This window comes from Grampus griseus (genome assembly GCF_964374135.1).
Source record: "Grampus griseus genome assembly, chromosome: 5".
In the NCBI taxonomy this organism is placed as follows: domain Eukaryota; kingdom Metazoa; phylum Chordata; class Mammalia; order Artiodactyla; family Delphinidae; genus Grampus; species Grampus griseus.
The window spans coordinates 105,110,400-105,137,086 of NC_138998.1; the positions used below are offsets into that span (position 1 = coordinate 105,110,400).

At 32.1% G+C, this 26,687-nt stretch overlaps 1 protein-coding gene across 7 annotated transcripts in view; it reads right to left on the bottom strand.

Moving 5' to 3' along the window:
- Positions 1-26,687, bottom strand: part of CADM2 (cell adhesion molecule 2) — a 1,061,913-nt gene that overhangs the window by 46,205 nt on the left and 989,021 nt on the right. For 2 of the 7 annotated variants that reach the window (XM_082654783.1, XM_082654782.1), the window contains one exon: positions 14,170-14,289. The exons of the other annotated variants lie outside the window; for them this stretch is intronic. In XM_082654783.1, the coding sequence (XP_082510909.1) occupies positions 14,170-14,289 (120 nt within the window). The remainder of the gene's footprint in view (positions 1-14,169; positions 14,290-26,687) is intronic. 7 annotated transcript variants of the gene reach the window in all.

Here is a 26,687-nt window from a genome sequence, read left to right on the forward strand (position 1 = left end):
AAATCTCTTGACCTTTCCCTCCTCTCCATGCCTTTGGCTCTCGCTCTTCTCCAAGTTCTCATCTTTAATTACCTGGATTTCTTGAGTGGTTTCCTGCCTTTTCTGTTTTCCTCAATCTCCTATCCATCACACCCATCAGAGGCTTTCAAAAGCCTAATTTAAACTTTTTTCATTTTACTTGAATTATTTCTCATCACCTCCTGAATAAGCTCTAAAGTTTTAAGTGCGACCTACCAAATTTCTTATAATTTGACCCTTCCTAGCCATAGAATAAGTACTTATTGAATCGGTAAATGCATGGATGAATATTTTAAGATTTATCTTTCACCACTGCTTCTTTTTTATGTTTAATTCTAGCCAAACTGAATCTGTAATGCTCTCTTTATACACTGCTGCTTTGCTACTCTTCCTTTCATCTTTTACATATCCAAATCCTAGTTGTGTTTGAAGACACATATCTTGCAGATAAAAACATTGTTGAAGGAACTGGGGAAGTCTTATTCCCCAGGTTCCCAGAGAGGGTAAAATTGCACTTGCCAGAAATGTCATAACAGTGTCAAAATTAGAAAATTAGCTGCAGAAATAACAAAACCTAAGTTGTCATCCTGTTTATTTTATCACACTATGAAAACAGGAGTACTTTAAAACAGAAATGAAAAATGTACATGCCACATGCAAGAACTAAGCATGTATGCTTCTCCACCACCACTTCATAAGTATTTTAATTATGCTAACCCTGTCTATATCTGGTGGGATCACTCTGTTAAGAAGCTTCCTCTTAATATTCACTTCACCCTTCTCTCCTTTTAGGTTAGGTGGCCTTTCTCGTGAAAAGTAGATCTTGTATGCTACTTATCATTACGAAATGCTTATTGTAAAATAAAGGTTTACAAATATTTAAATAAAACAAATATTTAAAGAATGAATTGATGATAAATGATATATTTGTTTCTTTTAAGAGTCTGACCTCACTGGATTCACTGATATACTAGTTTTCCTACTGATCAAAATAAAGACCAGACCATGGAATTTGATTACTATTTTAAAAAGTACACGAAAAGCAAAAAAAAAAAAAAAAAAAACTAATGATGAATTGCTTAAGGAATGTGAAAACATCACCTTCACTCCATTTTACATTATTATATCACAACTAGAATATTACATAAATGACTTATATTAACCAAATACTATGGAAGTAAAAGTTCAATTGACTAAATTAAAAAAAATATCCCATTTTTTAAAAAAAGAAATGAATATATTTTATATGGAATTCTCTTAGAACATTAATGTTTTTCTTTTCCCAATTAAAAAATAATAATAATTGATTCCTGGCCAGTGGCAGTTTGAGAAAAGGTTTAAAAAAATAGAAAAGTGATGAGAAACATATACTTGCAGTATTTTACATCTAAACAGTTCCCACATTTATAATTATGACCCCCAGTTTATAGATTATGGATATATAGTCAAGAAGATGTTAAAGTTAATGATTCTAATAACAAAATTAAGTTGTAGTTATGCAAATAATACAATGAGCTTTCATTGGGGGTTCATTCTAAAGGCTTAAATTAATTCTTTACTCAGGTAATTATGTTTACGTTGTATTATCTTCTTGGTGTCTCATTGATCAAACTTAGGAAGTGACTCCCTCTAGTTTTTGAACAGCTAAACCTTCAGGTGAAATTTAAACAGAACACTTTCATTTTAAAGCCAAACTACACTGAGAGGAGAAAGTGACAGCCTTGACCGTGGATAGATTCCAGAGAGGTCTTTTATGGAAGGAAGATAAAAAAAATTATAGCTCCATGCTGAAAATAAGATGAGGGTTCCAGGAGAATGGGGTAAGGGAGAAAGTTATTAAAAGTAGTAGGAATGATCAACAAGTGTAAGGACAGGATTTTCAGTGGAAATCCTTTATCTTATTTTAATATTCAGTTAATAAATTGCTAACACTAGATGTTTAGAAAAAGCCAGTAAAATAACTAATCCCAATAATGGTTTTTCAGATTTAAAAATGATATCCCCATCAGGTTGAGGTAGGGATGTATAGAAAATAACATATAAAATGTATCTGTTAAATTTTATGAAGAAGAATTTTATCTCAGAATATTTCAGAACAATAAGGTTTTAACCAGATCTAGTCTGTTATCCGTGTATTCCTAAAAGAATATTAACAAGACTCCTACACATGTATAGGTGCTTCAACAAAAATATTTAGAGTTTACATGTTGTTTTTCTTGATTTGATTTTCTAAATTAACTGTTATACTATTTGGAAGGAAATACAATGTAGTGAATAGAATTACATGTTTGTAAATTTTAGTACTAATTTGTAAACTAGCTATGCGATCATCAGTAAAATGAAAAAGTGGAAACTTTTAACTTTAAAAGGCCCTTCCAGGTTGAATAGTCAGTGATTCTCAGTGGTGTTGTTTGAAAGAATATGAATTCTCAAATTTTGATTCCCCTTAATTCTGTTTTATGGTATTATAGATTTTTCAGATGAATAGGTCTTATAATATTTTAATATTTTAAAATCTCTTTCCTCCACTTCCTCTTCCTAAATCATGTAATTTGGACTACATATAAAATTAGAAACTGTCAATCAGTGTCTTACTTGTTTATAGGAAAATAATACCTATCATGGGTTATTGTGAAGAAAAAGATGATTCAAAAGAATATGGTTTTAGGCCTGGGTAGAGCATCAGATGGTTTATGGTCATAAATAAAACAAAACAAAACAAAAAATAAAACAGTATTTGCTATGAGCAAGACATTTTTTAAAGCAAATTAAGTTATAAATATATTTAATTTTAAAACTACATTATAAAGTTGATATTATTATTTTTGCACTTTTTAGATCAGGAAACAGAGGCACAAGGAGTTTAAGGAAGGTCACAAAGCTAATGCACGGAAAGGTGGAAAAAAGAGTCCAGATAATATAAGTCCAGAAGCCATGATCTTCACTATTTTTCTATAACCATTTTAATTGAATCAAAATGGATGTCAAATCCCAACAGAAAACAGTATCAGAAAGTTTGTTTAAGCTGTCGATTTTGGCTACAAAGTGGGTGATCAGGAGAGACCTGGACTCATTTGAAGAACGGTGAAAAAGGACCATATACATTAGTTTTATCGATATCACAGATGGAACTCAATATTTATTTTACCACCATAATGTGAGGTTGGAAACTTTACAAGCAGGATAATGTTCAGGTATGTAAAACTTTGTAAGAGAAAATACTGGAGGGAAATGAGTGTGCAAATGGAAGTGATGGGAGAAGAGATTGGCATATAGCTGGGAAACAGTGACCAAAAGGCCAAACATTGTGGTCAGAGTGTGACAATTCATTTTTAAACTTTTAGCTTTTCAGAACATTCAAACATACATGAATTGGAAGTGTAGAATTATGTTAAGGAAATTACTGACACTATTTCAAATGGCAAAAGGATTTTTATCTACAAGTTCTGATTAAAAAATACCACAAACTTGGGCTTCCCTGGTGGCGAAGTGGTTGAGAGTCCACCTGCCGATGCAGGGGACACAGGTTCGTGCCCTGGTCCGGGAGAATCCCACATGCCGCAGAGCGGCTAGGCCCGTGAGCCATGGCCGCTGAGCCTGCGCGTCCGGAGCCTGTGCTCCGCAACGGGAGAGGCCACAACAGTGAGAGGCCCACATACAGCAAAAAAAAAAAAAAAAAAACAAAAAAAACCCCCCAGAAACTCTCTACTCCTTCCTGAAATTCTGGTAGAGGACCCAAAATTGAGAAACACCTTGGAATTCACATAGCCCACTGGGGCAAAAAGAAATGAATTTACTTGCCTGAGATAACATGTCCAGAGGCTAAATCAGGAGGACAGAAAAATATCCTGCTCCCAGCAATTACTTTCACTATCTCATGCTGAGTCCAGACTTGACGTATTTTGTTAACCTAGTGAAGCAATAACTATACATTTAAATTGTGTTGTGTACTATTTTTAGCTTTTGGTAAAGAACCATTTCATTTTAAAGTTACTTTAAAAATCCCACATTGATGGATTATCAAGGAAAAATCCTACATTGATATATTACCAAATTGAATAGAGAAATTAGAAGTACGAATATGAAGTAGTAAAATGAAATCTTAGAACTTCCTTCTCATTTGCATATTCTTTTCTTTCAACTTGGAATTAAGATGGAATATATCTGGATTTAACCTGTAGGACTAAGAGAAAAGTATATGAAGATTTGTTTTTTGTTCCCTAAAGCAGCATTTTGAGATACAGTGCTCAATTTCCAGCTAACTCTCAGAACTAGGGAATAGGATACCTAGAAATACCAGAAAAATTAGACTGTCATTCTTAGTCCTTTTAAAAACCTATTCTATATCCCACTCTGAACAAAACTTTCTGGACTGTTGGTGGTAAAATGCCAAGGAACACAAGCTGTAGCATAGGCAAACAAGTATAGTTCAGAGTGAAAACAAGCTGAATTGTATTTATTTTACGTGTTTCCACTCTACCAACTTAACTCACTTAATAATGTACACATACTTTAAGGACATCAAAGGCAGATATATAATATTATGTATTAAAGCCTGTGATTGTTCTTTCTAAAATCTTCTCTCAAGAAAATGATTTTCTATTCTGAAAATCTATTATCTCAGGACCGAAAATTATTTGTCTATGTGACACTAAAATACCTTAAATAGTAAGTTAATAAGACATATCTGTATCAGTATATTATTAATGTATGGCTAGCTCATTTTTAGAGCTTTTTCCCCCTGCAACTAACATTTTCAAGGCACTTAATTCAAATAAAAGAAATAGATTGTATCCACACAAGTAGATTCGGAAATATTTCAAATGAGGAATCTCTCACTACTCAATGAATTAGATGGGTATTCTTCACACCAAGATTCTAAATGATTTTCTCTTGTGAAGTAGGTTATTTAAATGATACAAATATATATATATATATATATATATATATATATATTTCTCTGTGTCTAATAACAAAGCCAGCCTTATCAAGCTTCATCATCTGCCCTCTACTGTCTAGAGTGCTTGTCTCTTTCTAAGTTTAGCCTGGAAGGAAAATTACATATTAAAGTACCACTCTTTGCAAACTGCCCCTTTTCTGGCTCCAGTTCTTCTGACTAGGATAACCCTACTTACTGCGTTTGGCCCTTCAGGCCTGGTGCTGGTAAGAGCATCTTGCTATTATGAGTTCAATTGTGCTTCTCCCTTATTAGTTTCCCAAACTCTGCCTATATTTCTGTGAAAGTGTCCTCATTAAAAACTCTTTAGCTACACCCTTTTGAGACTGCAATCAGTTCCTACTGATATCCTGAGTCACACACTATCTAAATGAGTAAAAACTAATAAACTTATAATCAATATTTAGGAAACATGACTTCAAGAAAAAAGAAAAAAATGCATTAAGACCATAGTAATTTACCCAGTTTAACAGACTACCCCAGAAGAGCACTATACTTCTTTATTATGAAACTTGGGTTTTAGACATCAAAAATGGTTCAAATGCTTTTGAAAGAAATGTTTCTCAGTGAATCTAATGCAATTCTTCATGTTAGTTGAAAGTCGCTTCCTCCTTTCCTACTTAAACTTTCATTGATCAGCACTCTTTGCTTACTAATGGGTTACATAAAAGGCCTCTAGGAATGTTTGAGTTCATCTCTTTTTTCTAAAGTGAAAAATAACTGGTCTTAAATTAGGTATTCCCTTTATTATACTGAACACTTTGAACAGTATTCCCTTTACACTAATGTAATTCTTTAAACAATATTGGTGAAGAAAGTTTAATTTCTGTTCTTACTCACCTGTTAGAATTTATAGTAACTTTATTGACTCTATTTTATTGACTCTTTTTTAACACAATGAACGCAGATTTTTATCTGTGAAACTGCTGCATATCATTGGTCTTGACAGGTTTTCTGGCAAGAGTTTAAACCTGTGCATCTACTGGGACAATTGCTTTTTCTTCGTCATTTTTCTTAATAATTTTATAAAGACATTTCTTTAATTAAGAGTCAGTGTTATCACAGCTTCAGCATAAGCAATTCTGATACAAAATCGTATAAATATTATGTATGTATTTGAGAAGCCATTTGGAAAAATCTGTCTCCTTGCCCTGCAATCACCTTACAGACACTTTGCATCAAGTACCTTTTAATTTTCTGGCCACAACTTAATTTAAATGAGTACAGCAAACTAATGGGAGATTATTTGAAATCTAGAGAAATAAACTACTGTATTATTGAAGCAAGAGATGTTTTAAAATATAAAAATTATCCCAGTACTTACTGCAAGTCCATGAACTTATATTTAATAGATTGTATTAGACCCTTCTCAGAAGTCACGCTTTGTGGCATTTGCTCTTATTTACTGTCCTGGCAGAAAGTTCTGGCTGAAGTCAAGGTCACCTTCTATCCCAAAGTTGGTATAATTAGTATCAATTCAGTGTTTCGACAAGCTTCCACAGGAGGTTATTAACTGTGTTTCATGTGGAGTGTCAAAGAAGCAAGGGCAGTGCTGGCAATCTTTTCAGCTTCAAAGGCACAGCACATAAATTTAATTCATTGGTTAGTAAGAAAGATACAACCAGTTTATTAATGATTTTTAAAATAATTTCAGAGGTGTTCTGGAAATACATTTATTCATATATGTAGGCCAAGGTTTTAAAATATAAAACAGATTATCCTCCTAATAATAAGTAACTCATTTATTCTTAATATTTTATGAGCGATTTGCTTTCTGGAATATAATAATTACAGAAATTTAAAAATTAATATTTATATGTGAATGCATATTATATAAAAATGAATTCAAGGAAATGGCACATAGTCTACTAAGGAACATTTTCTTTTCTTTCTTAGAGGTTGTTTTGCAGGAAATGTATATATTATTAGATTATATTAAATCTAGAATTATTATCATAAAATCAATTAAGACACTCACATTTATACAAGTAGAAACAATATTAGTAGAACTGTTTACTTAAAAGAAATATAAACTAATGGAACAAGATTTCTGTTTAAATTTATCTAAGCCAAAGAAATAAATAAGCTTAAAATGAAACTCTTAAAAATGTTTGATGTTTTAAATTGCACAAGCCACAAGAATGCCCTTAGAAAATAGAATAGAGCATAAATGTTCTGCTTCCCTTAATAGGTGGTATGGGAAAGAAAATATGAATACCGGTTTTCTTCAAATATTTCCTAAATGCCATAAAGAAATAAGTAAATATTTAAAGATTTTTAAACTTTACCAGAATTCACCTTCATACAAGTCGGAGGCAAACACTCCACTTGGTTTCAGAAATGGTTATACATAACAAGTGATTCTTATTCCAAATAAGATCTACTAGAATAGAAAGAATAACTTTAGCACCCTATGCTATCTTGGAATAACCTAATCTGAAACATTGCCATTATTCCAACGTGTGGGTCTATAGCTGAGTAAGAGACCAGGACCCCCAGTCAGTACTCCCACCCATGTCTGGCCTGTAGCCACTCCCTTCAGCATTAATAATATGGTACTTTCAGCAAGGTTGAGAGGGAGCATACATCATGCTTATTCTTTCCAAGTGAGAAGCATTTTTAATATCCTGTTTCCATTATGAACTATGTTTCATGTATTTAATTTTGAAACAGAGTCAACTTTATATAATAATTATGGTTTTTAAAAAGACTAGTGGAAATTTAGCTATACTCACAGCTTAAATGTAGAAACCTATCTTTTTGCAGATAAGCAGCTCCCTCTATATGGATCATCTGGAGACTGAAATATTACTTAATTTTTGTCAAGTGAAAAAAAGCCCAACATATTGACACTTAATTTTTAAAAGCTCACAGCACCATGCAAATTGTGTTTTATTACCATCAATAAAATCAGAAACATTTTTAATAGCTAAACACTCATAATACAAGCTCATAAACAACTTCTTGATTTGCACACTTTGGGATTTCACTCTGTCAAGATGATATATTTTACCATTGCAAATGCTCTATTTGAATGCATTTATTATGACTAACTCGGAGCTATAATGATTTTACTCCATTCATTCTTTCTCAGTGCTGGTGCTTTCTTTTATTCTGATAAACGTTTCTTTATCTCTATGTATTCTATTTTTTAAGTATCTGTGCCAAAAAGGGGAGGAGGGCACACATTAATGAAACCAAATAAAAATAAAATATAGACTAGATTTTCTTTGACATAAAGGAAATAGAGATTAGAAGCACGGGTCAGATCATTATTGCTTTTTAACCTGATTTAATTAAATAGATGTTTCAGACAGTGACTTGATGTGCTTATGTATGCATTTTGTGTTTAAGTTAGCATATTGTATTTTGAAGCCAGAGAAATGAAACAACAATTGAAGTAAAGGAATCTGCATACAAAAATACTATTTCATAAACAACATTCTAGGCAACTGCAGTTCATTAAAAATGCCCACATTAAATAAGAGTAGAATGTTACAATTAATCTCATTTTCTCTATAGTGGCACAAAGTAAATACTTTGGCAATTTATTTTCATTTGATATAGCTTAACTTTGTGTATATGATTTTTTTCTACAATTCACTAAGATTGCTTCAAGGAATCTTTAGAGAAGGAAGATCTTTCAAACAGTAATATTTTGGGATTATACTTAATGATCAACCATGTCCCTAAATTCATATACATTTAAATAGTTAAATTTTATGATTCACATGATTTTAAAATTACAGTGGGCCTTTAATTCTAGACTGGATCTATACTTATTGTAGATGTATGCTAAAATTCATTCTATTCTACATGAATAATTTAAAATATTTTACTTAATATTACATTTTTAGACATAATAACTAAATTAATGTGTAATTTAATTGTGAAGAATTGACATTAAGTTTGTGCTTGACATTCAACTTTTGATTGCAGAAGCATGCATTTCAAAAAGACATCCACCTTAAATAAACATATTGCCAGCTGTAGCAAAACAACCAGGTAAGAAACCAGGCTGCCCCACCCGCGAAGTTCTTTTTGTCAGAAAGTCCTGGGTAACCTAGATAAATGATTACCTTGGGTAACCTGGTTTCTCCCTTCCTGTGCTCTAATTCTCATTCTTATGCTTTAAATTAACCAATAAAGGGTGAATCCACAAAACTCTAGACACCCCACCTTTGAACCCTAATAAAGGCAGAGCCCAGGTCTGTGCGCTCTCTTTCTCTTTTCACCAGTGACCTCACTATGTGGTCCTCCAGAATCTCTGAGTAATAATTTTGTTCCTCAAAGTTCCCTAGTGGTTTCTTACTGAAGTACAGCCTGCGATCATATTAAGAACAAGGGCTGGTCCAACCTCAACATTTGGCCCTGGTGGAGGAAATGTCTGTGAGGGCTCCTAAAAGCAATAGGAGCTGAGGCAAGTGCCTCAAGCATTCCTAGCGAAAAGCATCAATATCAATAGGCTGGGACCAACACAACAGTACCCATCTCTAAATTTTGAGATTGGTCATTATTATTCTGGTTGTAGATAATTTGATAATGGTTGATTTCTTAAATTTAAAAAAAAATGTCTTTTGTTTTTGTTTTGCAGTGCCATTGTGAAATAAGCTACCTTTGCAATTACCTCATTATAGTTAATAAATTGGTTCATATTACTAGAAAAATGGTATGATTTTATTAACAAAAAATTATTTCACCATTTTAAAGTCTGATGTAAAACTAAATCAATACTTGAATCAATAATTCATTTGGATTTTTACATGGATTGTACAAACATTTTCATCATCACTTTTAGGATTTATTTTTTCCTATCTGATACACTGAAATGCATGAAGTATTTGAACAGACCCTTAGTATTAGGACAGGGAGTATATCAGATATTTCACATCTTCTCTCCACATATGTCATTTCATTTCTATACTTGTAGTGCAATTACAGCCTTACAGAGGCAGAGACAGGTAATAATTAGGCATTTAGGAGTTTTTCTGTGTTGGTAAGTACAAAAGATTCAGTTGTGAATTCTAATTTCAAAAATCATGATAAATAGACATAATCACTGATATATCTCACTGTGTCTCATATATGTTTCTTGACTTTTCAATACCTTTATATCATGATCTGTAAATGAGGGTGCTTGCTGTTAAAGATTCTTAGATTATGAGCTAGTTTATAATAAAATTAAAATCATACAGTATGATAAAAAATTTAAAAAATGCTTTAAAATTAACGATACCATGCAAAAATAATATTAATACTAGAAATCATATCAGGTCATTTGGAAGCATTTTATAAATTATCATATTTAACTCATTAAAGTTTATCTCATTAAAAATTTATTACAGTGACCTAAAAAAAACCCAAATTTATAAAAGAGTATATATAGATATATAGATACAGATATACAGATATATATCTTTTGAATTAGTTGATAGGATTAATCAGGCCACTAGTCTTAAAAAGTTGCAATTTCTATAAGCAGAAAATTAAAATGTGTTGTAGCAGTGATGCTTTGTAATGCAAATATTTAAGAGATCTATAAAGTGTTCAGGTTTTAGGTATATGATAAATAAATAAGAATCCTATAAAATTCATAGAAAATTTATAAATTGCTGTTATAGTCAAGGATAGATAAGTAAGTTCCATATGCTCTAGTGCCATTTTAATATTTAATTTTTTTCACATAATCAATTAAAAATAGGTTTGAAATTAAAATGTAATCAGTGCACTAACACCAAAGAATTTTGCCAGAATTAAAACTAGAATTACTATAGGAAAAATATACCATTTCAGATGCAGCTACATGTGAACACATTTGTTTTACTTAAAAGAACTAAGCAATCATTGTCATACATTGAGTGCTGATTATGTTGCCAGAACTCTAGACATTATCCAATCCTCAAGGCAATCTGAGAATTAAGTGTTTCTCATTTTTCTGACAAAAATGCTGATGCTAAATTTGGTTCATCATCTAAGACCAAAGACTTTGTAAACAGAACTGAAACTCACACCTAAAGATATTTCTCAGGCTCACTTATTCTCTGTCTTTCCCATGACTGTTCAAGTTTGCTCCCTTCTCTGTGTTATAGCACCCTTTTTTGTAACAAGGTACTGCTAATTGCCCGCTTTTCTTCCATATGGTTGAAGCTCCTCTTCCTGCACACAAGGATGCATTTCATGTACAAATTGAAGAGATGTGCAAATTCTCAAGGTTATGACTAACAATTGGAGTAGCTTCTTTTGGTCTATTTTATCTTGATTTTTAATATAGCAACAGCTATGTTTCTTTATATTTAATTGGATGTTTACCATATCTTAGGATAGAAATCTCAGCAATGGCAGGGGTGGTGAAAGAGTGTAAATGGAGATATGAACAGTGATTCATTTGTGGTCATTTATTAAATAAGTATGTATATAGTGAGATAAATGTTATAGTTTATGAAATTTGAAGAAATGCCATTTAAACCTAATAAAATTAAATATAGTTAGCTTAGTAATTTAGATTACTGAATGAGAGAAAGAGATGAAGAAAGTAAACAAAAAAAATTGGCAAGCTGAAAATATTTAGTTCCTAGCTTTTCTTAGGCAACATATTCTTATTATATCTTTTAAACTATAATTTGGAAACATCTTTCACTAATTTATAGATAAATGAATTCCACTTAAAATATAATTGCACCTGAAACCTCTAATTTAATAGGTAATGCACAGCTAAGTGAATATCATATAAATTAAAAGGAATATAGTAAAAAAATCATAAAATATTTATTTATTGACTGAATCCCCACCTCCCTCAAATATAGACTAGAACATTAATCATGCAGGTGAGCTTGGTGACCTCCTTCAATTCCCAGTTGTTCGTTGAAGATAGGAGGGAAAAATAGACATTACACTAACATTCAATGTTGGTGCTACTATTTTTTCTGCATAAAGCAGATGCTATGAATTGCCTAACTCATAAAATACGTTTTCTTTTCACATATCTTGGTGCCATTTGAAAAATAATATCTTGCAACTATTAAGTAAAAAAAGAGGGAATGGGGGTATGTGTGTGTGTGTGTGTGTGTGTGTGTGTGTCTTCTTTGAGGTTTATTTATTTGTGTGCTCCTTTGAAGGAAAAATAAATTTTTTCAACACTTGAATTCCATGGTGTAAAGTTCACAAAACATCTTAGGAAATCTTTAAAAAATGAATTTCCTTGAAAAAGTAGAAAATTGATTTCTTTTTAGCAGGCTGGTTAAAATGGAACAGATAAGAGTCACTTAAGATGCATGTAAACAAATATAAAAGATTTGTTCAACACTTCACTTTGAAATAAAATATTTTCTATTATTTTAGCCATATATACATATATATATATATATATATATACACACTCACAAAGAATATGAATACTTTTCATTAATTAAGTATACACACTGATTATTTGGGGGAAATGCATCAATTTAATTGTTAGTGATTTCAGATACAATATGTTTAATCCCCATAATTTTAGGACCTGGCATAGTGCCATTTATATAAACAGCAGGTACTTGATAAATATTTATTGAAGAAGAAATGAACTAGGCTTTTTTTGTTATAATTAGGTCTTTTAAAAAAAGTTAAGTCAATATATATCTCTCTCCTTTTCCAATAAAGTAATTTGTTTGTACAGTTAGAACTTAGTATCATAGAGATTTTGTTGGTAAGCAGTAAATTGCATTTCATTTGAATTACTGTTTGTAAAAAAATCTTTAGAAAAACAATAAAAGCAAAGTAGAACTTTAGATATTTATATTTCATATAACATCATAAAGTATTTTTTAACTTTTTCTTCATTTTTATTATTTTTCTACTCATTTTTATATAAGTTGTTATAGAATGATCTTTAATCTCTTCTACTTATAGATTTAGCTCAAATACAGTTTTTTTAGTAATACTAGGTATTTTGAGAAATTCTTAATGTTACTATCATCAAGCTTTAGCTATCAATCTTGTACACTGTATAACAGAATTGACCAAATTATTAAAAATTAACAATTATAAGATACTAAAATATTTTTCTGGAACAAGAGAACAAGTAATATAGTAACTATAAAGTAAAAGCTAGCAGCAACTCAATATAATATTGAGAATTACTAGAAATTCTACGAAACACAAACAATCTAACTGAACAGTCTTTACAAGTGAAGGAGAATAATGTTAAGTCTATCCTTGACAAAACTTTAGATATATATTATTGTAAAGTCCTCATGATTTCAAATTACATTGTTACATTTAACACATATTAGGACAGCCAACGTGACATAAAACATGTATAAGAGTAAATGACAGACTTAAATAGGACAAATTGTCTCTGAACATTGCTTATGCAGAAATAAAGTTTAAAATGTGTATTTCTCTAATGTGCTCAAACAACTTTTTATTTTTTCATCATCTACTAACTACTTAAAGACTACTCAGAAATGCGTTTTTATATTTCTGAACCATGACATAATAATTATTTTTGCCCTTAAGGATTACTTCAATATCTTTTAGGTTGCTCTGTTTGAGACAAACATACTTATTAGTAAACGGATGTCAGAAATTACTCATGGAGCCAACCATCAATTCCTGTCATCCTGGACAAGTCTAGAACATTTGCTTTCAGAACATTCTGTTAGTAGAATAAGTAGCTCCACTCAGCAAATCACTTCAGGCTGACATATTGAATATTTACCTAAAAGTTCTATGTGGCAAATAGTTTATAATGACCCCTGGATTATGCCAATTTTACAACAAATTCAACGCAGGCATTTTAATTTAGTTGCAGAGGAATAACAAATCATTAACATTAAACTAGGGTCTTAAAAAAGCAAACACTACCTCTGCATTTTTGAACATCTTATTTCTTTGCATTTATAGGGTAAGGAAAAAAAACAAACAAACAGTGTCCCATGTTCACATTTTAAACTCTCAATGTTGCAGAGCTCCATATATTCTCAACCTATATTCTGAAACATTTTCATAAGAGTCATAATTGACACTAAGAAAAATTAAAATGTACCATCTTGTCTCATATTTTATTCCAACAACCTTAACTGATAGTAACTGAGGTGACTTAATTACTTCTTAGAAGTAAGTAAAATTGGATCTCTATTCCTCTACCCTTTATAAAACCTTTAAAAGCTCTATTTAATGTGTTTCCCAGGCCATAACAAAGAAGCATACTGTACCTCGTATGTTGCTGGATGTTGCAGATGTGGTTTGGCTGGCTGTTATGGCTACAGTGGTTGTGACTGTTGCAGTGGTAAGGGAGGGGATGATAGTAGTGGGAAGCAAAGTGTTGGGAACATCTGGTGAGTGGAAAAAAAAATATAAAACAAAATCATATCATGCAAACAAAAGAGAAACACAAATGATTCAAATTACAAATACATATATCTTATTTGGGTTGAACTTTTAACAGGCTTAAACAGATTATCAGGTACAAAGCTGGCAGTACCACGCAGTTCTTGTCATTTTGTTTTTCATTGATTTTTAATGCTCCTACACAAAGCAAAAACTTGGAGCAATGTTTGACTATAAGCAGATTGCCTGCAATATTTAGAGTAAAACTTAAAATGACAAGAATTCATTCGTTTGCTGAGTCGTTTAAGAAGTTTGACATGCAGTAGCAAAATACAGAGGTAAAACAGAAACTGACATGCTTTGTCAAAGAAGTAAACAAAGAAACAACACAACAGAAAATAAACACAAATAACACCACCATATAAGATTAAAGAAATGTTAACGATGGATGAATATATGCATGTTAAATACTCTGATTTTTTTTAGGCAAACAATGATAGGAAATAGGATGAAAGCAATCTTTAGATACAAACAAAAAAGAAGCCAACTGTTACTATTATTATTACCATTATTTTGCTTTTCCTTTTCTCACAAACGGTGTTAATGTACAGTTTAGAATCTTATAATTCTTACCCTGATTAGCTGGTAACGCCTTCTAACAATTTTGCAGTACCTAGGAGTCTTTAACAAGTATTGGGTCAACTAGCATGGAACTCAATATTCTGAACTGTTTATGACTTATTTTATTTGGCATACCTAGGAGAAGTTATTGAACATATATCTGAACCATAACATTCAATCCCTAGTCCATAATCAGTCAAAGTTGGCAAAAGTTGACAGTAGATTCAAATACAGAGAACATAAAAAAGAGAAAAATTAGCTTAGAGTTTAACACCAAAATCTTCCTTTTACTCAAAAGCAGCTAAAACTTTGAAAAGCAGCATAGAGAACACTGAAACAATATAGCCAGTGTCAAGCAATGAGAACTTCAGTAAGATCCTCAGAGAGTCAAATCTTGTCTCAAGTGGATAGGCATAAAATGTACACAGTGAGGAAATTAGAAACAGTTCACAAATTACCTGTAATTACTGTGCTGGGGTTTGATTTCACATGTTTGCTACACAGCTGCTATATATTCAGAGTGTTTGACAGATTATTTTGCTATTAAAAAGCTTCCTGTCATTCTCTCAGTTAAAGTCTCTGAGTCACACCAAATTTTTTCTAGTTCCTTACTTCTGATAAACAGCCCTACTCAATCCTCAGACTTTAACCTGCTGAATTCTCTATGCTGGAGACATCAGAAAACAGCATGAGATCACTCTCTTATCTTTGATATTTATGTTTACACCTGTTTCCTGGCCAGTCACATTAAGAAAACAACCTTCTGAAAACCCAATGGTGCTACATTAATCACTAGAGAAAATGGGTATTGTCTGGAGTGCGATTACCATATCATAAAGTAGAACTGACTTCAACAACATTAAAAATGAATAAATATTATGTATATGTGCACATATGCTTCTTGTTTACTAATTTCTATAATAACTTCTTATTTTCATTGTAAGCTTTCCTAAATAGTTTAGGCAGGCTAGAGGTAAATGAAAGACATTTTCTAAATTTAAAAAAAGTAATTTTAATTTTCACGCATTTCCAAAATAGAAAATAATACATTCTTTGTCTGTTAGCAAAATCATTTGCTCATTAGGATCTCAAAATATATGTATTTCATTAGTGCAAAGGGAAATATCTTCCGGGGCTAACAAATATAAGAATATACAATAATATTAGTCCTTTAAAACTCCATGGAAAGAACCCAAGATTACCAAACCTATCACTGATTATAAAATATTACATTATTTGCTATCAGAAAATGGGTTAGAATAAAATTTCATTGTATCTGAAAAGCAGTGTTTCAAAACCAGCTATATTATTTGATTCTGGAGTGCAAATAACAGACTTTTTTTTTTTTAAGCCAAGAAACCCCATATTGTTTGGATTTTTTTCCTTACTTCATATCAACAAAGATGGGTGATAATTAACTCTGATTTGTTTTGGAGATAGTCTATATATTTTCATGAGCATTCTTATATAAACCAACAATATCCTATTTCCCATATGAAGATGCATGATATATAGGGTTTTGCCCACCAGGCTAATATTCAAAAAACATTTAAAAAATAGGTAGTTTTAATAATTGTTAATCCACTTTAAGAGAACTGCCCTAGAGTCTTCTACAGGGTCCAGATAGATGAGATAACACCACTAACCATTATTGACTCATAGTCTGGCTCCTGCTTATCTGCTCATCATTCTCATCTTCCCCCCTTGACTTCATATGTACCTAAAAACAAACTGGCTAAAAGCAATTTGATGGAAAGAGCCTTGGCCGATACGACAATTGGGTCACGAAAATGACCTGTCAAATAAGAAATGTCTCCCAGTCACTGTTACATATTTTTAATCACTAGTAACATTATTTCATCCTACATGTTCTGAAACATTTTAAACACTTTCATGTTTGCAAAAATTTTGAGGGTTTCATCATTCTGTTCTTTCTTTTTATCACACATTCATGTCCATCCAATTATTTCAACTCTATTGTGAAATAGCAAAAGTTGAAATAATCTTAACATTCAATACCAGGAGATTAATCAGAATCAACTACAACTCAACAATGTAAGATTAGTTAGAATTAGTTGTAATTCTCAGAAAGGCCAAGGAAATTGTGTGATATTTCTCTTACCTAAACTTTCTATTGTTCTGATTTTATTGTTGTCAGTCTCCCCACTTGGCAATTAATCTTTGAATAGAACTCTGCCTACTTTATTGTTGGTACCCTAGCACAATTTAGAAGGTCAACAAAAGTTTACTAAATGAATTTGTTCATAGCATTATAAAAATAAAACATATTTTAGGGGATCTAGAAAAGTTCACTTTTTTGACAGGTCAACTAGTCAATATAGAACTAAAATATTTCATTACTTCTGCTCAAAAAAAAAATTCTTCTCTGTGTTTAATACATACAGACAATTTTTATTTTCTGAAGGATACATTTTCAAGATTATAACCTACAAATTGTTTCTTCAATAAATTTCCTTGCTAATAAAATGAATCTTTGCCTACATATCCTGCAACTTTGAAAGCTGTGTGAGCCTGACCTGAGAGTCATGGATTCCACACCACCTTATGAACTCTCTCCAGTTTCAACAGATTTGAGACTTTCCAAGAAAGGGTGTAAGACGATGAGGGCTCACTAAGTAACTCTCATTGTGATCAGTGGTGAATGATCTCAACAAATTTATGAGTTGTCTATTATTATCCCCACTTAATGGATGAAAGAACTTTGAGATAGAGTTTCCTCATCTTGAAAATTACACACATATGTATAAATATGTTATATTATAGAGAAAATTTTCTTAAACCTAAGTATAATGCAAAGAGAAATTTCTCTAACACTCCCATCTCAAGATCATTTATTTTATCTGTATGATTGTAACTCTTCTTTTTTTTTTTTTTTTTTTTTTTTTGCCATACGCGGCCTCTCACTGTTGTGGCCTCTCCCGTTGCGGAGCACAGGCTCCAGACGCGCAGGCTCAGCGGCCATGGCTCATGGGCCCAGCCGCTCCGCGGCATGTGGGATCTTCCCGGACCGGGACACGAACCCGTGTCCCCTGCATCGGCAGGCGGACTCTCAACCACTGCGCCCCCAGGGAAGCCCTGATTGTAACTCTTGTCAAGGCAGAAATTAATAAAATTCTGAGCTGTCTTCCTAAGTCCAAATACCCAACTCTCTAGTTTTTATCCTACAAATGAGTGGCAACATTTGGAAACATTCAGCAATTATTTTAAAGGTCCTGGTTTGATGCATTCCCTTTTGCCTTTTATTTAAACATTGATTATGAGAATGAAGCTACATTTTCATAAGGAAATACGAAATTGAAAACATGAGTAATAATAATTTGCCTTAGTTTTAAGGTATCTAGAATTCTGTACCTTTTTAAAACCACTATGTTGTTACTACAAAGTATACTCAATCAAATATAGTACAGGATAGAAAATGCAGGTCATTTTGTCCCCAAGACACATCCATTTTTGTGTCTCCAAAGAATAAAAATACATTGATTCATATGCAGAAGAATTACAAACATGTGCACATACATAATAAAAGTAAGTTACTCCTGGTTCAACATTAATTTACTAATTCTGTTTATAAAGCCACATAATCTGCAATCATATTAATATTATAAGTAATTTGCTGAATATGACTTAAATTTAGAAGATTTTAATATATGTCTTACATGTTTACATCCTATGATTTAAATGGACACTAAGATAACTATAAATAAAAAATAGAAAAATTAATGGTATGCAATTTATGAATATTAAAATTCAGGAATGATAACTGTCTAACAGACAGGTCAGTCAATTAACTACATGATATTTCATCTCTGTTTTCTACAATACAAAGATGGGCTCAAATTTTTACTGTCATTTTCCTTGGAGAGCATGTTAATTTAATCAAATACTGTTGAATTTGCCTGGAAAAAAAAATGGTTAAAATAAGAAGTTCATCATTTACAATTTACAAAAGAAATTTACTGTATTATATATTTTCTAGATGTTAAAGTATAAATAATGAAGTTAGTAATTGATAAAATATCTAGTGCATAAAAAAAGGTATCTTGAGGAGCGCACAAAGGGAAAATAACTAGATTTTATTTTTCAATTTTAGTTTAGATCTGATCAGATAAATTAGCAAATACAGATAAATTATTCAGATATAATTTAAATCCAAACAAGAGAAATTTCAATAAAGTTCTTCAAAATCAGAAATAAAAGCATATTCTAGTTAATAATAAATTTGTTTGAATATGATATAAAAATATTTTCAAGTTGTTAAAAATTTTTATCACAATATATACAATGTGTAACACCAGATTCTCTGAAATTGTGATTATGTGTTTAAAATCTTTGCCTAGCACATTAAATCTTAGGGAACTACTTATTTACTATATACTAAAATGGATAAATCTTGCTAAAATAGCTTCATGATTTAAGTAAGATATTAAAATTAATTCATAGCGGTCTATGACTCACTATCTAAAACTTTATAGTTTTAGTGAAAACTATAGTAACCATAGTAAAATCAGGGATGTACTTTAAAGGAAAAATTTGAGCATTTTTATTGATAGGAAACTGAGAAAAATAAACGTCCCAGGCATGAAAATATTCGCTTATAGTTTTAACTACACATAAGATGTGAATTAAAATAAATTACAGTTTTCATTTTGTTTGTAACATATATAAAGTGCTGTTCTGACATAAAAGGAAAATTCAGGAGTACTTCAATAATATCAGACAGAACCCCAAATCTAGTCAATTGCACAATTGCATATTAGTGCAGACAAAGTCTAAGTAGGCTGCAAAAGTTACTCATGTGAGTGAACGTTGGGTTACAAATAAATGCAGTGTAAATACTGTGCGTTACTTCTGTAAGAACCTATTCACTTGCAGAAACACAATTTTAGCTCACACAACAAAGCTGTTGAATCAGGAAACTAAAATCTTTTTGTCCGGAGACCATGGCTAAATTTTGCTATGATAAAGTCATCAGTCCACCATGTCTCCTGCTTAACCTACATGACTCTGATGTGAACTCCAAACTGCACCCACCATTGTCTTCAGATACCTCAATGTTAAGATTTCTGGAACAACAGGGGCTAGAGGTCTTCAGAACATATATATGCCTGGCTTCTTTTCTTTATTTCTTATAGTACCAAGTTAACATAAACAGAAAAGCAAAGCCTGGAGCACAAGACATCTTCCCTGACACAGTGCTTTCCCCAAGTTCTAGACTCAGCTCCTTCTGTTCTCTTTGCTACCATGTTCTCAGAGCCACATCCTGTTTCACAACATTAGTTTTCCCTTTCGTGTCTATCTTTCAAGTCCAGTTTAAATATGATCTCATTTGTAAAGCATCCCCCAATTCTGTAGAGTTAATACCTTCCCTCAGTGTGCTTTCAAGCACTTTGCACACACCTCTACACATGTTTATTATACATTATATGACCATGAGATGTATGTTTATGTACCTATCTTTCCAATAAACTGTAAGCTCAATCTTTATAAATCAACTTGTCTTTGTTTTTAAAAATATAATTTTGACTTGGGACAAATTTACTCTGACCCAACCCCTCAGTATCACCCAATCTCATCTTAGAATAGTCTCTCTTTTCTTGATGTACCTAGTGAAACACCACTCTCAAGTTTCAGCCTGATTCCTACCTGCTCTGTGAAGAATTCCTTGACCACATAAAACCCAACTGATTTCCCTTCTCTGAATACTTTTTGTGTTTTCCGAGTTTACCTCTGCTTCCCTCATTTTGTTATCTATACCCCGCTGCCATGACAAAGATGTTTACATTCATGACACACTACTATGAACACACCCAGGGTTATGTGTCTCTCACTAGCTACATAGCTCTCTCTCTCCTTCCCTACTTATCAAAATACATGTGTAGCACTATGGTGACATTTTAAAATTTTCTCTAATTAACATAATCAATTAATACACTCAACTATTCTAACTTTTATTAATAATAAAGTTCACCATAAACAGAATACATATCAGAGCTCTTCATGAAATCAGTGGTTGAAAACCGGGAGGCTATCACTTTCATTTGGCACTTAATGATTACTAGTGTTTTCTTTTGTTTTTTTTTTCATGAACCAATAAGATGATAAGCTAACAGAAGAATTAGACATCAACTCCATGGTATATTTCTGTGCTTCCTTAGGGTACCTAGCTCTATGCTTTGAATTTGACTGGTGCTTTATAAATAATGCATCTTTTGGTGGTAATAGCAATGTTGTCAATAGATAGGAAATGGTATCACTTTTAATAAAGTGAAACAGTAATTGAGCCTTACACATGGTTAATCTCTGTAAAAGACTGTCCTCTCTCCTCCTTTTACCATTCATGAGGTAATTTTTAGGAATTCCTGCTAAGAGTCTTCAAGTCTAAAAAATAATTTAGAAAACTAAAATGCAGCATACTGAAGAATCTTATATTCCAAATGCAGTCTTTCAATGTTTTTAAAAGTGTTAGAGCTCTAAATCACAATATCCAATTCAAAATAATAGAAAAGGGGCCCTTTTTTTCACATCCTAATGAAGGAATTCGAAAAATGCAACCACATTTTGTTATTGGAGCTTATTAGAGCACAACAGATCCTGTATAACCTTGTCAAAATGAAATCAGTTCCAACAAGCACTGTATACAATAAACTGAAGAGTGGTACAGCACCTTTTTTCCAGTAACGAGCTTTTCAGGTTAAAGGTATGTTCTGTTCTCTACAAATTCAGTGTACAATAATTTCTAACTTGTCAACCTCTTTTGTTTTGTGGCAGTTTCTCTTTTTAAAAATTGCATTCTGGCCCATTCAGAATGGATTTTCAGAGCAAAATTAAGTCTAAAGAGTCCCAGAAGCCCAAACTGCTTGTTTCTCTCTAAGGACTAGTGTTCAATCGGGGGAAAAACTGCTACCATTTAGTTTGGACTCCATATGTCTACTTCCTTTCTGCTTTATGTCACTAACTCCCCTGGGTGGTCCCAGGATAATCAAGAGCGAATTCAAACCAAGGATTATTAGTGGAGATGTAGAAGATTATTAGTGGAATATTATTAGTCAGAACTCGATGTATACTAGAAGTATTAAGGTAAGAAGTGTCTTTTTGAAAGAAGTTATTCGCATATCCTAATTTTAAAAATAACAGGCATCCTTAACTTTACTGATAATTGCACTGCCATTGGAAGCAATTGTAAGAGGAAAAGTTTACTGTATTTGCTTTTTTGCCTGTGCAGAGAAGGACATTTATCTGTTCCCATTATATTCAGCTACATGTAGCAGCCTATTTGGGTTATAGCATAAGAATGGATAACAGTACCAAGGCTCTTACTTAAATGACAGCCACCAGGTTGACAAGGCCTCAACTAGCCAGAGCATGCCTATTCTTCCAGAACTGTATGGTAACCTCATCTGCTTCATAAAAAGGAGCCCTTTTAAAAATTATATTTGAATGCATCCATATTTATTCCTCTGATAGCTTCAACTGGCTTCACATACTAAATGGAATCCTCATACAATAAAAAAAAGCTGTTCTTGAAAAATGAAAAACAAAAAGTACTGCAATTTTAAACTGTAGGTGGTAACCCAAAGTCACACGTAATTACAAGAAAAGTTGATGAATAAAATCAGTTGGTCATTTGAAAAAAATGTATGCATTTTTTTTTCTTTTAAAATACTCTTTTACATTCCAAACTGACAAAGGAAAGTGAAATTTAAAGTGGGAAAAAAATGCCTTTGAAGTGAATGATTCCATACCATTTAGCTCCACCTACTTCCATACTAGGAGTTCTTTCCTAAAAGTGCTTTACCAAAAAGTAAATCAGATGATTTGATCAAACACTTTAAGTTCTGTGAGGATGTCAGTTTCCTCTGAGAGAACAGTACTGTCACCCATTAGAAGAGAAACTTAAACCAAATATAAATATACACAAGGGGAAGTATGATATAGTAGAAAATTACTGATTGAAAAATCCAGATATTTTGATTTTTCATTTAGGTTCTGTGATAAAATAACTGAGAGACATTTTGCCTATAATTTAATCCCTCTGAATCTATGCTTCTTCATCTAAAAAAACAGAGTTTAGACCTGGTCATTTATTCATAAATTATTCCTCTTCTTATTTAATACACAAATTCCATAAAAGAGTAACAATGGGTTCTGGAATCCTGAACTAAATATCCTTAAGGTCTTAACTAAACTGTGCTACTGTACTATGTTACCAATTTGTATAAGTTAAAAAATGCTTTCATTAAATTGGAAGTTATTACACAGCACTAATTCTAGTGAATTCTAATTTTCACATATATGTTTGTTGTCTGATCGATTTTTAAAGGTAGTAAAATGCATTCAAATAGAATATTTAATATTGCAATATAAAAGCTTATTTAAATGAAAATTAAAGGAGAACTTGGGAGTGTTTCAAAAATGTTATTATAAACTTGCTATCCTGTAACTTAAAATCAACAAGGGCTATTTGTAAATACTTTTTTTTGTGTGTGTGTGTAAATACTTTTTGTGTAAGCATATTAATAAATAGAGTCTCTTGGATGTATCCACAACAGATAATCCCTAATAAACACTAAGAATAATGTTAAGCAGAATTGTGAAGAAATGCCTATTGAGCTCCACTTTTAATATGCCCTCCTATCACCTGTAGCCCTAGAATTCAGAGTTCTCATGCAAAAGCAGGGTCTTTCTTAACCTTAAAAAAGCTTATTTAATAAACTAATTCCCACATGGAATTTGGTGACACAGATTGATAACCTTCCCCAAATTATTTATATTTAAAATATAGGCTCAATAAAGAAGTGAACATTTTACCAAAGTAATATATTTCTAATCGTGGAATTTCATATTCTCCTGGCTATGTCTCCTGAAATATTACAATTAATGAGGGGACCTTGAAACATCTGTGAAATTGCATCATGGTAAAACATATGAGTGAAAACACCTCACTGGTTTATTTTTACTAAGAAGTCCAGGCATAATTGAGAGTGTTTACTTATTTATTATAGGATCTACAGTGCCTGGCCTAGCACTTTATATACAGCAGATACTCAAGAAAACATTTCCTGGAATAGTAAAATATTACTAGTAGTAATATCATTGTGATGTGGATTTTCAGGCCATGCATCAAAGAAGTTTTACATCTGTTTACATTTAAAGATAAATGTTATCTTTATAAGAGATGATATATTTTAAAAAAAGGGAAAGGATATAGATTTCCAAAAAAACAAATCCAGTTTTAAGTTAGCTATCGTCATAGAATTTTGTGAAAAGATAAACAGACATGTGAAGTCAATTGCAAAACTCTTCTAATTTCAAAGATTTCTATTGGAGATGTGAATTCTTCTATACACAGTTATTCATACTGTGCACTGCTTAAATCCGTAAGGTGGCATTTACATATGGATTGCCAAGTAAATACATCTCACTTATTTTCCCAATATTGGATAAAAGTTAAAGGTCTTGATTTTGGTGACCAAGGAATGAATATCATTACCCTGATTTGGTTCAGAAGTTAGGGCAGTGTATACACACACATACATGCATATACACTTAGGTATATATGTGTATATATGTGTATGTATGTGAATATGGGTTTGTGCATATTTATGTATGTATATATGTATCTATACATACATATGTGTATTATTTTATTAAGGTTTCTTCTGTTGAAAGAGAGAAACAGAGAGATAAATAAATTTAATTAAAGAAATATTTTTGATTGCCTGCTATTTAGAAGGCACTGCTCCCAGATAAGATTTCTGCTTTGTGCATATAACATATGCACATAAATGCATACATATACAATATATGTACACGTGTATAATACACATATACATGTACATGTACATATCTACAATCAAATATACAACTAAAATACCAAATAATGATAAATGCCCTGCAGAGAATTAAAATAAAGTCATATGTGACTGGGAGAATGGTTTGGAAACAGCGCCAGCAGAACTTGCTGATGAATTGGAAAGAAGGGCAAAGAGGATTCAAGGATAATTCTTAGATTCTGGAACAAGTATGTTATATGTTGTTACAATGTTTGTGAAAACTACATTTTTGTAAGAAGCTACAAAGCAGATTTTATGTAAAATCTTCTTCTAGTTAGGCATGCCATTGTTTCTAAAAAGGAATGCCAACAATTTCCCCCCATGGGTGATTGAATATTGATTGAATTTCTCTAATGAATTAATGCATATATACTTGGGGAGAAGAGCTCTATACATTTTATAAAGCTATAATCTAGCCTTTTTTGCACATAAAAAAAAATCTAGAAAGACTAAGTGCCATGGGTATAACCCTTCTGTTCTGAAATTGACAGAAAAGATCATATATAAAGAGTGCAAGGGAAAACATTTTAAATGTTGGATTTGTTGGGTGGTGGAGTCTTTCTTCCCTTCAGACAGGAATGAGGGTTTTCCGCGTGGACACTTTAGTCAGTGATCCATCTAGGTACCACAGAAACATTTACTTCAGAGTGGTATCTCAATGAATTTTTACCTTGAAAGGTGAAACTTTATCCACTTCAGGCTCATCTTAAAGAGATGAAATTTAGCCTCAACTCCGTGTTGAGTAAGCCTGTACATATCCACTTTTCAAAATGCTTTATAATGAAAGCAGTGCCCCTGTCTCCACTACGTGATCCCATTTCACTTCTCTCTGCAGAGTTCAACAGCATATTCATCCAGTCAGAGGTACTCCTTTCCCACAGGCATCACAGCTCTCCCTGCTTATTCATGTCCAGAGATGCTATGTTTTATCTCAGCAATTAAAGAAGGTACTGTTTTAAGACTCATCCAGCTAGTTTATTGTCTGGAAACTCTCAACTGGAGATGAGAGCAGCAGCCATAGGTTTCTTCCATCAGTGCACTCTTTGTTGTTCCACATGGATGTCTTTTCTATCCTTTTCTTCCTACACCGTATATTTTTCCATCTATGCTTCTAAAGAAAGCATCTCCAAAGGAAAAATGCTCATTATGAGCTCACAGAATCAATTTACCAACTGGTAGGTCTGTCTCCATGTGAGGAAACAGATTTTAGCTGAATCCCTTTCAAATGTTTGCTAGGCTGGCTGTACATGTGTCCATTAATCCAGTCTTCTCTTTCCTGCTCCCCACCCACTCATCTGAGCTCAAAGATTCACTCTCTTATTTCCATTTTGATCTGTATTACCTTTCCTAACAGCACAGCTAAGCAAAAAAAATCATGTGGACTCTCAATGTTTCTAAATGTTTTGTTGCTGGATAATTATAACAGTAAATGTAAGTGTGACTGCCAACTTTTTAGTCTAGCTACATATTTACTATGAAGCACAGAAGTACACTCTTAATTTTAATTAATGAGAGTTCTCATTAGCTTTCAAATCATTGATAATCATAGAAGGAATATATAAAATATATACCTTAAGACTAGGAAAGTATGTATTATAATCACATTTGCTTAGTTCTAGAGTAAGACAAATTTAAACACAAATTTAGGATATTACTTTATGATATTCCTAATCTGTTTCATAATTAGTATGGCATGCATCTATATATGTATTATTTATTTTGCTAAATTTAGGATCAGGAACTAAAACCCTAAAGCAATTGAATTTATATCTTGTACCTTAGTTAAGTATTTGAAGGAGATAACAGATGGTTTGGAAATGTGTGTTAAAGTGAAAGAAAGGCTACCCTCCATGACTCAATTTCCCTCTCTCCCATGGTAAACAAATTGACTGAAAGGAAGAATCAGCACCTGGGATGGGAAGTGAACC